The sequence below is a fragment of the Ovis canadensis genome, chromosome 5, assembly GCF_042477335.2.
Source record: "Ovis canadensis isolate MfBH-ARS-UI-01 breed Bighorn chromosome 5, ARS-UI_OviCan_v2, whole genome shotgun sequence".
Classification (NCBI taxonomy): Eukaryota; Metazoa; Chordata; class Mammalia; order Artiodactyla; family Bovidae; genus Ovis; species Ovis canadensis.
In genome coordinates, this window is record NC_091249.1 from 57,075,799 (window position 1) to 57,089,360 (window position 13,562).

Sequence of the window (13,562 nt, forward strand, 5' to 3'; positions counted from 1 at the left end):
GGAAGACAAGGGACAGGTCTGGTCTCTGCTGAGTATGGGCAGTCTACTGGAAGGAGATAACAACAGCGCCTCACCTGCTGCCCACTGGCTTTTTACCTGATTCATGTGCCCTGCAACCAACTGCCCAGGTAAACCTGCTCTCTTCTTGTTATGCTCGTGCTGGTGAACTGGAATAATTAGGAGTCTCCAGGAGCCTCAGGGAGGGGGAATCTTGCAGGGGTAAAGAGGGAATAGGCACAGGTCTGTATAAAATGATATTGTAAAGCATTAATTCCCAACATTAGTGAAGCTCACATGTATTCTTCCCTTTTTTAAGTTTTGTATGTATGGTCTCCCTCTGCACATGATTCTGACCCACAGAGATGGGGTGAGACTCACACAGTCCCCAGACACCCCCACCTGGGGTCACACGTCCCCTTAGGTCAGGACACCATGGCTGTGGTTGGCGGGCCCCCAATGTGTAAACAAGCCAGGTCCATATAGTCAAAGCTATGGTTTTTCCAGTAGTCATGTATGGATGCGAGAGTTGGACCATAAAGAAAGCTGAGTGCCGAAGAATTGATGGTTTTGAACTGTAGTGTTGGAGAAGACTCTTGAGAGTCCCTTGGACTGTAAGGAGATCAAACCAGTCCATCCTAAAGGAAATCAGTCTTGGGTGTTCATTGGAAGGAATGATGCTGAAGCTGAAGCTCCAATATTTTGGCCACCTGATGGGAAAAGCTGACTCACTGGAAAAGACCCGGATGCTGGGAAAGATTGAAGGAAGGAGGAGAAGGGGACAACAGAGGAAGAGATGGTTGGATGGCATCACCGACTCAACAGACGTGAGTTTGAGCAAACACCAGGAGATAGAGGAGGACAGGGAAGCCTGGTGTGCTGCAGTCCATCGGGTCACAGAGTTGGACACGACTCAGAGACTGGACAGCAACAACCAGGTAGCCTGCCTGAGGTGTCTGAACGAGCCCCAGGGAAGGTGAACTCATCAGAGGGAACGACTAAGAGCCCTGCCTCAGCACTGACCCCTGGGATCGCCCATGGAACCCCACGGTTACCCAGAGAAACCCACCTCAGCTCCAGACCCCAGACATCTGAGCACTGACATTCAGATGCAGGCACGACGTTTTCCAGGACAGAGGCCAGGCCGAGTCTCTCCCCAGGTCTCCACGTCCTACTGCACAGAGAACCCAGTCAGGTGTAAATGTTCTCATTGTAGAAGAACACGGTCTCATCTAAACGTAATCAGTGTAGACAGGACTTGGAGAATCTACCACGTAGACAGAACTTGGTCAGGTTCAAAGCAGCTTAGGGCTGCGCTCCCAGGAGGCACACCTGGGGTCTCTCATCTTTGGACAGGGGGCTCACCCGCGTGTGGGAACTAGGATGTGCCTTTCTTGAAGAAATCATCACTGGGCTCCACACTTAACCCACATCAGGAAACGGAACAAAAGCTTTGTTACTAAACATTTCAACGGGCAAAACAAAATTGTGACCAGGTTCTGCAGTCACGCGGTGGTCAGGGCCCAGGGGACAGCCAGGAACTTCGTGGAGCACAGCCCAGTGTCCTGCAAGGACGGACCGGAAGTGGCCCGGCTGCAGCGTCCCAGACTTCCGGCAGGAGGCGCTGCCCCGTGCGCCCAGGAAGGACAGTCCTGCAGGGTCGGGCAGGGAGAGAGAGCGGGTCCGACTATCCTGATGGTCAATTAGGGATGCAGCGCGCTCAGGTCCTGCTTCCCCGCAGGGTGGGGGCAAGGGGGGCTGACACCTCCTGGGCTCCCAGTCAGGTGACTTCGTGCTGGGGCTGACGCCCACAGGGCACCGCGCTGCATTCAAGCAGGAATGCGGAAAGAGGTGGGGCACAGATGCCATCAGGGCAGAGAACCCACGGGGAGCTCCCACCTGCGCCCGCCTGCCCACCTCGGGCCTCCAGCCCACAGCCCATGACCCACTCCCAATTCCCCGCCCGCCCCGCACACATATGCCACTGCGCACCTACACAGCACCGTGCACACGTACAGCACATGTCTGCAAACAGGCGCGCACACACGCAAAGCACACACCAGGAATAGAATGAATACCCTAAACACAGGTGATGATGAACAGGGAGGCCTGGCGTGCTGCGATTCATGGGGTGGCAAAGAGTCAGACATGACTGAGCGACTGAACTGAAACACAGGTGAAGCTCATATACATTCTTCCCTTCTTCTGAGCTTTGGTGGATTTCAAAATAAAAGAGCCTATAAAGTAGTTAACGATGAATGACTTTTGGGTCATGGGACTTTCTGAAGTTGTTCCACAAACATTATAAGACATGAGAGACGAATGTAGATATTCCACGTTCCCTCCACAGAAAAATGGACAAGCAGACCATGAACGTCCAGCATGAAAGGAAGGCAGTTCCAACACAGGCTACAGCCTGGATGAAGCCTGAGGCCATTATGCTCAGTGACTAAGCCAGATACAGGAGAACAAATGATGTTTGAGTCCACTCATAGAAGGTCCCTAGAGCAGTCGGCTCCCTAGACACGGAAAACAGGATGGTAGGTGCCAGGCTGAGGGAGGGGAATGGGGACTGAGTGTCTCATGGGGAGTGTCTCGGTTTTTCAAGATAGAAGTAACAAGAATGCGCTGCAGCAGCGTTTACAACCGCTGAGGCATGAAAGTAACCAAAATGGACAGATGAATGAACCAAAAAGTCATGTATGCATAGAATGGAATATGATTCAGCCAGGAAAAAAAATAATGCCATTTACAGGAATAATCTAAAACAACCATATATTAATCTAGAACAATCGTAGTAAGTGAAGTACTTCAGAAGATGAAACTGATATCAATGAGCTATTTTATAAAAGCAAGAGACAGGCACAGTCTTAGGAAACAGACATGGTTACTGAAGGGGAGTAGTGGGTGGAAGGGATAAATTAGGAGGTTGGGATTAATTTACAGTCACAAATACATATAGAATATAGAATCAACACGGACCTCCTTTAGAAAGGGTAGTGTACTACACACTATAATAACGTGTACGTGGAAGAAAACAAAAGGGAATCAATATGTGTATGGGGATAACTGATGCTGTAAGGTATAGTTCGGGCGAGGCAGAAAGAGGAAAGAGGACCTCAACAGAAGTAGGTTACCTTTTTCAGGCAAGGAGGGGCGACAGTCGGCCTAACGGCCAGGCTGAGCTCAGAGAGGGATCAGGGAGGCTCCATATTTATAGGGAGGTTTGTGGAAGCGATAAGGGAAACATTAATCAGGCGGGATGTTTTGGGTATTCTTTCGTTGAGATGGCATTTGTAGTTGGAGAGGGGGTGATAAGTCTTCTGGGCAGGTGTAGGGGATAGAAGGTTTCTGGACAGGGGGTGATAAGTCCCAGATAGATGTAACTGGCCTGGAGCATCAGAGTGTGACCTAAAGTTCTGTTTTGTTTTCTCCGAAGTTAGATGATTCAGCAAGGGCCTTTGAAACCGTTGTTTTCTTTTCTAGGCCCAAAAGACTCCTTCAGATGCAGAATCTCTACACCTACAAACACAACATTGTAAGTCAGCTATCCTCCAAAAGAAGTAAACAGTAAGTTTCTTTAAAAAAAAAACAAAAACAAAAAACAGGTACTGATGAGATAGGCTTCTGGCATGTGCCAGAAGAAACCATGTACTAGGAGTAATCCTAAGGCTCTGGTTATTCTAGCCAACAGGAGTAGGTCATGTAGAAATCACGTCTCCTTGTGAACACGTACAGAGCTGATGAGATGTAAACGCTAAGAATCACTGTCGAGAGGAGTACGGAACTGCCTTTTTAAATTTTCAGTAAGACAAACATATTGATTCCAGCCCAGGTCACAGGAGGACTTAAAGCGTATCCTGCTCAGCATTCCCAACAAGGGAAGAAGGCGCCTGAACAGCAGTTCCACTTGAAGTTGGCAGACAGCCTCGGTGAGGGACACATCAGTCAAGTCTCTTCCTCATCACGCGGATAACGAGACTCCCTCCTCAGAGCAAAGGGCTCCTTAACTCTAAATCCATTTTGCACAGAGAAGAGGAAAGAATCAGACATAAACTATAAACTAAAGCAAGTATTTTTATTTTTAAATTTAAATATAAAAATGCCGCGGCCAGCACAAGCAAGAGTCACACCTGCACAGGGAGAGAACGGAGCGTCCCCGCTAAGAAAATAAGAGATAGACAAAAGATGGGGTTGAGAGGATCAGACCAAAATGGCTGATACCTTGCTTTATTGTGCTGCGGTATATATAGGGTAAAGTACGTAACTTAAGGCACTCACAAGGTTGTTTTTTAATCTCAGGATACAATCACCAGACCCTTACCATTGTATACAGAACACAATCAGAATATCTATCTTCTATGAAGTATACACAATAAGATAATCTATCTTCTATGAAATGTTGCCGAAACCAAACATCTTGGAGCCTTAAGGGTTATAAAAACTCTTGAGGGTGGCGGGACAGGGAGCTTAGGCACATGTCCTAGGGCCCGGCATACCTGCCAGGGAGCTCCCAAGACTTAACCCTTCACGGGTCGTCCCCCGCAACTCCCCTCTCTTTATTTTTTAAAAGCTCCATAAGATGTTGGTGTTGCAACATGTTTTTATGTATTAAAACTCTCATATGTAAAAATTCTTTAACAATGCTACGAATAAGGCAAGGAGCTAAACAAATTATGATAAGCACAACAGTCAGAACCGCGCCCATAGCAATTATACTTCGCCACAGTGAATGAAGGCTAGGAAAGTTAGAAAATAAATTTTGTAAAAAATTATCAACAGTATCAGCTATATTCAAAGTAGCTTTTGGAGAATTTTCGATGTCAAGAATTTCATTATGCAATTGTAAAAGATCTAAAGAAACATTAGTATTAAACCAAATTCCTTGCAGATGTTTTTTCACCTTATCCCACGGAAAGTCAGAAGTATTGTAAGGCTTTTTTGTAACACAAATCCATTTATAATTAGCATGGCATTGAATTTTCATGCGAAAATTAATGCTCTGAACTTGTTCTCCTAGAACTCTAACTACATCATATAAAGCTGATAATCTATCTTCTATTTTTTTATCTATATCTTCTTGAGTTCCCATTACTTTAGTAACATTATATGACAAGGAATCTACAGTATGAGCAGCTTGAATGGATTGTGCTAAAGATACAGAAGCAGTAACAGCAGTTGCTATAAGGGTGATTAAAGATACTATACCCAGAATAATCAGGCTCAGACCTCTTTTAGGACGGCTAAGAGCCGTATTAATGCGTTGTAACAATTCTAAAGCAGTCTCATCATACCATTCTTCAGTTATTTCAACAGGTAACATTACAAAAGCAGGCTGTTTTACTATTATAACTTGTTCTCCTTTGGCTACACCTCTAATGCAATTAGTAAGTATGCAATTAGAACAATTTAAATGATAAATATTCAATGACAGTGTTATTTCCATATGGCCTTGTATCAACATGAATGGGTAAGGAACACAAGCTCGGGGATATAGAAACCCCGTAACTCCTACATTACCATATTTGCTCCCACTAATATTGGGCTGTAAATATAGACTATTGCCATGACCAAAAGCAGCCAAAAGTTTCCATAGTTCTGTCTGATATATAGGAGCAGTGTTTACAGAAAAAATGGGTGGATGCTGTCCTCGATATTCGGGGAAATCAGGTGTTCCTCCAGGTGCCCAGTCCCATAAAAGGGTGGTATTGGCATTGTTGATGTTATACACCGATGCAATTCGTGCTCGACATAAAGTCCAAGGAGTGTCTATTCCTATGCCGATGCTTAAATGTTTGTCACAAAACGGAATGTCGAGAGGTCCGGTTCCGTCACGGTACGATCTCTTTCCGGTTTTTTCATCAATGCCTGAAATAGTCACTCGAGGATAGGATATATCAGCTGACACCTGTATACAATGAGGATGCTGTGATTGATAAGAAAAGCACATAGGGTATTGAGTAGTAAGACCATAAAAGGAGATATTGGCTTGCTGAGGAGAAATGTGAATATCTGATTTTCCTCCTAAAAGACTTGTATCATTAACATATACAGGTACCGTTTCTTTATCCCATCCTAAGGATTGAATCATAGGCGGATCAGGAATGTATGCCCAAAAAGCCGCAGCTGCCCCGTTTTGTATCCGCTGTAACAATAATAATAACATGATCAGTATATTAGTAGGTGTCACTGGAGGTTGTACATGAGCCTCATTCCAAGCATATCGCATCAGCGCCTCAATTTGCCTCTGAGTAGGCAGCTCACTCGTGGGCCCGCTCAGTGTCATGCGTTGCATTTGATGTGTCAGGGAGTTCCTCTGCCGCGCGTACCAGCCTTTCCGGAATCCAGCGCGGCGCTTCGGCATCCTGTGGAAAAACACAAACATGCCCTCGTCCCCATATTAGTACAGGGTCTGGCCCATACCACAGATTGGTAAGTGGATCCTTCCATCGTACAAGTGGTTTTTTGCATGAGGATCGTTCTCCCCAAAAACGCTGGGCTGCTGAATTGCCTTCTGCGTCTAAAGTTAAAAAATTTAAAACATAAAGAGCATGGTTTAAGGCGTTATGCGGTGAGGGGCTATACAGTTCATTCCCCTTTTTTTGTTTTAATAATTGATGTTTAAGGCGTTGATGGGCTCGTTCCACAATACCTTGTCCCTGTGGATTATAAGGAATTCCTGTTTTATGATGAATTTGGAAAGAAAGACAAAAACGTTGAAAAGAACGGCTAGTATAACCAGGTCCATTATCTGTTTTAAGGGTTTGTGGGATTCCTGAAGTAGAAAAGCAAAACAGCAAATGTTGAATACAGTGACGTGTTGATTCTCCAGTGTGAAGGGAAGCTATGAGAAAATTGGAAAAAGTGTCAATAGAGACATGAACATATTTAAGACGCCCAAATTGAGGAATGTGAGTAACATCTGTTTGCCAGAGGTGATTAGGGCGTAGACCTCGAGGGTTGACACCATATTGAGGAAGAACAAAGAATTGAGGACAAGTAGAGCAAGATTTAACAATTTGCCGTGCAGCTTCACGGGAAATTTTAAATTGCAACCGTAAAGAATGACTATTTTGGTGATGTAAATCATGGGATTTTCGGGCTGCATCAATAGCTGATTGGAAAAACACTTGTTTAGTAAGAACGTCCGCAGTGTGATTGCCTTGTACCAGGGCACCAGGAAGGGTGGAATGTGCACGAATATGTCCAAAGAAACAGGGGTGTTGGCGGCAATGGAGAACCTGTTGAATCAATGTAAATAAGTTAAGAACTTCAGGAGAGGTGGTGCTGATAATTGGAACAGTTTCAATCATCTGTAAGGCACCGACCACATAGGAGCTGTCTGTAAATAAATTGAAGGAAGTAGGTACAGTTAGCAACGCTTGGTGGACTGCAAATAATTCCACAACTTGAGCAGAAGAAAAACTGGTTTGTGCGTAATAGGTTTGATGGTTAATGATTAGAGCTGCAGTTCCATTAGAAGATCCATCTGTAAATATAAGTGTCGCTTCGGGAATAGGTTGTCGGCGAACTATTTTTGGAAAAATAAAGGCATGAGAGCTAGCAAATTGTAACAATTTATCAGAAGGGTAATGATGAGTAATCCGTCCCGGGTAATTTGCAAAAGCTATAGACCAATTATCTGAAAATTGAAAAAGCCAATCTTGTTGTTCTAAAGCATAAGGAACACAAATGAAGGGGGGTTCCATACCAAAATATTGGATGGCCTCGTGACGTCCCTTTGCTACAATTTTTGCAACAAGTTCATAGTAAGGGAGCAGATGTTTAGTTGGAGTAGCAGATAGATATATCCATCGCAAAGGTTTATCTTGATAAAGTACCCCTGTGGGTGCTCGGCGGGTAGGAAGTATATACAAACCCCATGATCGTTGGTAATCACAATAAGTAATCTGTTGTTGTCTAATAGCTTCTTCTATTGATTGTAAAGCAGTTCGTCCTTCTAAAGAAAGTGTTCGGGGTGACGCAGGATCAGAGTCACCTTTAAGGATGTCAAATAATGGCTGCAAGGTATAAGTGGGTAATTTTAAATAAGGACGTATCCAATTAATGTCTCCTAAAAGTTTTTGAAAGTCATTTAGAGTCTTTAAATGGTCAGTCTGTAATTGTACTAATTGGGTATTATAAACACGAGGATATAAGGAGAAACCCAAATAATTATAAGGAAAATGAGTCTGAATTTTTTCATCAGCAATAACAAGACCATTAAGGCTTAAATGTTGTTTTAGAATCGAAAAAGCTTGATACAATAGATGTTCGTCAGCATGAGCTAGTAATATATCATCCATATAATGAACCAAATATAGCTGAGGAAAACGTTGACGAACGGGAGCTATTGCTGTAGCAACAAATTTTTGGCACAGCGTAGGGCTATTAGTCATTCCTTGCGGGAGAACTCTCCATTGATAGCGTTGCATAGGCTCTTTAAAATTAACAGAGGGTAAACTGAAAGCAAATCTTTTGCAATCTTGAGGTGCAAGAGGAATAGTGTAAAAACAATCTTTTAAATCTATAACAATGATATAGGATTTATCAGGTATAGCAGAAGGAGTGGGCAACCCAGGTTGTAGGGCTCCCATATGCATCATTGTTTCATTTACCTTACGAAGATCTTGTAGCAATCTCCATTTCCCAGACTTCTTTTTAATAACAAAAATTGGGGAATTCCAAGCAGAGGTAGAGGGTTCAATATGCCCAAGTCTCAGCTGTTCCTGCACCAGCTGTTGTGCGGCAGAAAGTTTTTCCTGTGTTAGGGGCCACTGATCGACCCATACCGGTTCCTCAGATTTCCAATCAATAGGATCGGCATGTGTCACAGGAGAATCAGAGGTCCCTAGGGAAAACACCCCAAGCCTTTTCGGTCTTGATTAGATTTTAAATCAAGGGGCAAAATGATGCCTTGATAAAAAGTGAAGGATAAAAGCAGCAAAAATTATACTTTAAGTGACTAAATTACAAACTAAATCAACTATATATTCTGACATATGTAAAAAAGAGGAGGAGGATGGAAGCAACACAAATTACTGTAAGTGAGTGGCCCTTGACTATGTGGATACTACCCAAGTTCTCCAGGCGACTCCACTGCTAGATTTGGCTACAGACACCATCCAGGAACCAGAGTCACTCTTTCCATCACATCAGGAGGAGGCTTCTTGTCACTGGGGCAAGGAGAGAACCCAGGTCTGTGCCTTCAGGCACCTCTTCTGCCAGGCTCCAAGCAGAAGGCTCCATCTCAGTTGTTTCCTTTATCTTCTCCTGCAGGTTAATGGTGGGAGAATGAGGTGAAGGAAGCACCTAGAACTTAGGCAACTCCTCTTTCTGCAGTTGTTTTATTTTCTTCTCCTTCTGTAAGTGACTTTTTTGAATCAAAAGAGAAAGGGCATGTTTCCACAGTTCTCACTGGGGTTTTGGGCTTAAAAGGTACTCTGTTATGGGGTAATTGTTGAGCTCTTATCACTCCTGGCTTCTCCTCATCCTCGTCTTGGGTGGGTTTTGGGTTCTCTTTCTCTGAACAAAAGCAGGAGTCCTGGGACAGTGAGTGGAATTTCTTTCTTTTTAGGAACGCCCACAACACCTAACAAGATAGATAAGGGCAAGGCTTCGCATAAATTTAAAGTGTTTATCTTCTAATACCCTCTTTGCTTTTCTCTGTTTGGTTCTGTTTTCCATTTCAAAATCAAAGCCAATAGGCACAGTGGGTGGCTTCTCCGGCAGCTTATTAGGGAAAATGTGCCCACTGTAAGGAATTCTGGAATCCAGTTTTCGTGCTTTAAATTTGTAGAGCTCTGCTTCGACAGGATTGCATTTCTTGGATTTTACATTAGTTTCCCTGGTGGCTCAGGGTGACTTCGCTGGTGGCTCAGATGGTAAAAGCTTCTGCCCTCAAAGCATCTGCCTACAATGAGGGAGACTCAGGTTCGATCCCTGGGTCAGGAAGATCCCGTGGAGAAGGAAATGGTAACCCACTCCAGTATTCCTGCCTGGAAAATCCCATGGACGGAGGACTGTGGTAGGCTGCAGTCCATGGGGCCCCGAAGAGTCGGACACGACTGAGCGACTTCACTTTTGCTTTTCCACCACCTCTTGCCGCATTTTTATTCTCTTCTCTGATTCTGGTTTCTCGGTACTTTTTAGGATCTTCTGTACGTGGGGAAAAGAACCTGAAAAAAAATGTATGCATTTATGCATAACTTAATTAAGCTCCTGTAGACAACATTGGAAAGCAACTCTATTCCGATATAAGATCAAAATGAAATTGCACAGAAAGAAAAAGAAAAAAAGGGGCATGAAGAAATGCTGCCTCCTTGTGGCCGTTTTCCATAACAACAGCGTTGAAAGCTGTGCTGATGGACACTTAATTCAGAAGGCCCATGGGGGTGTGAGTAAACACCACCAGCCTTCAAAGAATGTTCTAGCAGTGTTCATCAAAACATAGGGCAGACATTCAAGAGTCAATTGCAGGATGTTTCACTCATACTCTTAAAAAAAAAATCACAGGAAATGCTGTCAACTTTGCTAAATATTAGAGAAATCCAAATCAAAACTACAATGAGGTATCACCTCCCACCAGTCAGAATGGCCATTGTCAAGCACTCTACAAAGAATCAAGGCTGGAGCGGTTGTGGAGAAATGAGAACCCTCCTCCATCAGTGCTGGAATGTCAGTTGGGAACAGCCACTATGGAGACAGTATGTCTGTGTGCTAAGTCACTTCAGTTACATTCGACTCTTTTTGACCCTGTGGAGTGTAGCTTGCCAGGCTCCTCTGTCCATGGGATTCTCCAGGCAAGAATGGTGGAGTGGGTTGCCATGCCCTCCTGCAGGGAATCTTGGCCACCCTGGGATCAGACCTGCATCTCATGTTTCCTGCTTTGGCAGGTGGGTTGTTTACCAGTAGCGCCGCCTGGGAAGCCCATGGAGACAGTGTGGAGGTTCCTTAAACAATGAAAATGGGAATGAAATTACGATATTCCTGTCGACTTAAAAAATATTCACAACCTAAAATTTGAGAGTTATGTTTTACTCGGTGGGAATTTTTAGGTCTTCAAGCCCAGGCGACACCATCTCAGCTAACTCTGAGAGAACTGCTCTCAGGAGATGAGGGAAGGAGCCAGGTTACCCAGAACTTTGTAACAAAGGGCAGGTAGTCAAGGAATTTAGTGTTTTCCTGTGTATGGGAAGATGCAAGAGTTAGGCTCACTGAAATCACTCCTTTTATATGCACCTCACCTATCTTGGGCCGGCATCCTTTTTTCACATCCTGAGCTTCCTTTCTTCCGGGCTCACTTTAGGGAGTGTCTGCAGTCTGATGGCTGCTAGAAAGCAGATATTCTTCTCCTTCCTGAGTTCCCTGAGGGCTCACCAGCTCACACTGGAGGGCTGCAATTGCTGATGACTATGATATCGGTTGGCATTTGCCTAAAAGATTATGCTGTGAAAGTGCTGCACTCAGTGTGCCAGCAAATTTAGAAAACTCAGCGGTGGCCACAGGACTGGAAAAGGTCAGTCTTCACTTCAATCCCAGTGAAAGGCAATGCCAAAGAATGTTCAAACTACCACACAATTACACTCATCTCTCACGCTAGCAAAGTAATGCTCAAAATTCTGCAAGCAAGGCTTCAATAGTATGTGAACCGAAAACTTTCAGATGTTCAAACTGGATTTAGAAAAGACAGAGGAACCAGAGATCAAATTGCCAACATCCATTGTATCATAGAAAAAAGCAAAAGAGTTCCAGAAAAACGTCTACTTCTGCTTCATTGACTACACCAAAGCCTTTGACTGTGGATCACAACAAGCTGTGGAAAATTCTTAAAGGGATGGGAATACCAGACCACCTGGTCTGCCTCTTGAGAAATCTGTATGCAGGTCAAGAAGCAATGGGTAGAATAGTTCAGTGCAACTATGGAACAATGGCCTGGTTCCAAATTGGGAAAGGACTACGTCAAGTCTGTGTATTGTCACCCTGCTTATTTTACTTTATGCAGAAGTACATCATGCGAAATGCCAGGCTGGATGAAGCAGAAGCTGGGAGAAATATCAATAACCTTACTTATGCAGATGATATCACCCTTATGGCAGAAAGAGAAGAAGAACTAAAGAGCCTCATGGTGAAAGTAAAAGAGAAGAGTGAAAAAGCTGGCTTAAAACTCAACATTCAAAAACCTAAGATCACGGCATCTGGTCCCATCACTTCATGGGAAATAGATGGGGAAACAATGGAAACATGACAAGCGTTATTTTCTTGGCTCCAAAATCACTGTGGATGGTGACTGCAGCCATGAAATCAAAAGACACTTGCTCCTTGGAAGAAAAGCTATGACCGACCTAGACAGCATATTAAAAAGCAGAGACTTTACTTTGCCAACAAAGGTCTGTCTAGTCAAAGCTATGGTTTTTCCAATAGTCATGTATGGATGTGAGAGTTGGACCATAAAGAAAGCTGAACACCGAAGAACTGATGCTTTTGAACTGTGAAGCTGGAGAAGACTCTTGAGAGTCCCTTGGACTGCAAGGAGATCAAACCAGTCCATCCTAAAGGAAATCAGTCCTGAATATTCATTGGAAAGACTGATGCTGAAGCTGAAGCTCCAATACTTTGGCCACCTGATGGGAAGAACTGACTCATTTGAAAAGACCCTAATGCTGGGAAAGATTGAATGCATCTTTCAATCAAGGGGCCAACAGAGGATGAGACGGTTGGATGGCATCACCAACTCAACGGACATGAGCTTGAGCAAGCTCCGGGAGCTGGTGATGGACAGGGAAGGTGTGCTGCAGTCCTCTGGGCTGCACATTGGACACATGTTGAGCGACTGAACTGTTGATGTGCTGAGTTAGACACAATTGAGCGACTGAACTGAACTGTTGACATCCTTGTTTACTGATATAGCAGGAAATAGTCCATTTCTCACTCTCTAATACCATATAAACTCTAAATAATTTACAGATCTTAGTATGAGGACGGACACTCTAAAACCCTTGAGGCAAATATAGGCAGAGAACGCTGTTGTAAACCGCAGCAAGTTCATTTTGGATCCACATCTTGGAGTAACAAAAAATAAAACAAAAATAAGCCAAACAGACACCCTGAGCTGGGATGGCACCGCGATGCTGACCAGGTTCTTGGGCCCGTGCTACCACTGGCTGGCCAGAGACCGGGTCCCCCCAGCGAGCACGAGGGGCGCCATGGGCACCGTGGGGCTGGCGTGGGCCACTGACTGGCGGCTGATTTTGGACTGGGTGCCCTATGTCAATGGCAAGTTCAAGAGGGATGACTAATTAATTCACCCCTTCAGGCCCCTGTGCTGTCTGCCGGTGCTGCCTCCTGCCGTCTGCATCTGGAACAGCCCAGGCTCTCTGGATGGCCTCCAGGAAGGATCTGGGACGAGTTCATTTCCTCTGTTGGTGGGAATAGCTTTGGTGTGTGGACATGAGAGAGTCAGTTCCTAGGCAGGTTGATAAGAAGTCCGGGGGTACCCAAGGAGAGAGGGGTCTGGAATTCTCAAGGAGGAGGAAAGGACAAATGTTTTTTTTTCCCTCTACATT

At 44.5% G+C, this 13,562-nt stretch overlaps 1 protein-coding gene and 1 pseudogene across 1 annotated transcript; one reads left to right on the top strand and one right to left on the bottom strand.

The window, feature by feature from the left end:
- Window positions 1-4,186: 4,186 nt before the first annotated feature.
- LOC138931536 (endogenous retrovirus group K member 9 Env polyprotein-like) lies at window positions 4,187-6,469 on the bottom strand. Its single transcript, XM_070292404.1, has one exon. The coding sequence runs from the start codon at window positions 6,380-6,382 to the stop codon at window positions 4,526-4,528; it is 1,857 nt and encodes a 618-aa protein (XP_070148505.1). The 5' UTR covers window positions 6,383-6,469; the 3' UTR covers window positions 4,187-4,525.
- Window positions 6,470-12,575: 6,106 nt separating this feature from the next.
- LOC138931543 (cytochrome b-c1 complex subunit 10 pseudogene) lies at window positions 12,576-13,295 on the top strand (annotated as a pseudogene).
- The last annotated feature ends 267 nt before the right edge of the window (window positions 13,296-13,562 follow it).

What these genes read in the sequence shown, in the direction of transcription:
- LOC138931536 (XM_070292404.1), bottom strand. Translation starts at nt 6,382, where the DNA reads ATGTTTGTGTTTTTCCACAGGATGCCGAAGCGCCGCGCTGGATTCCGG.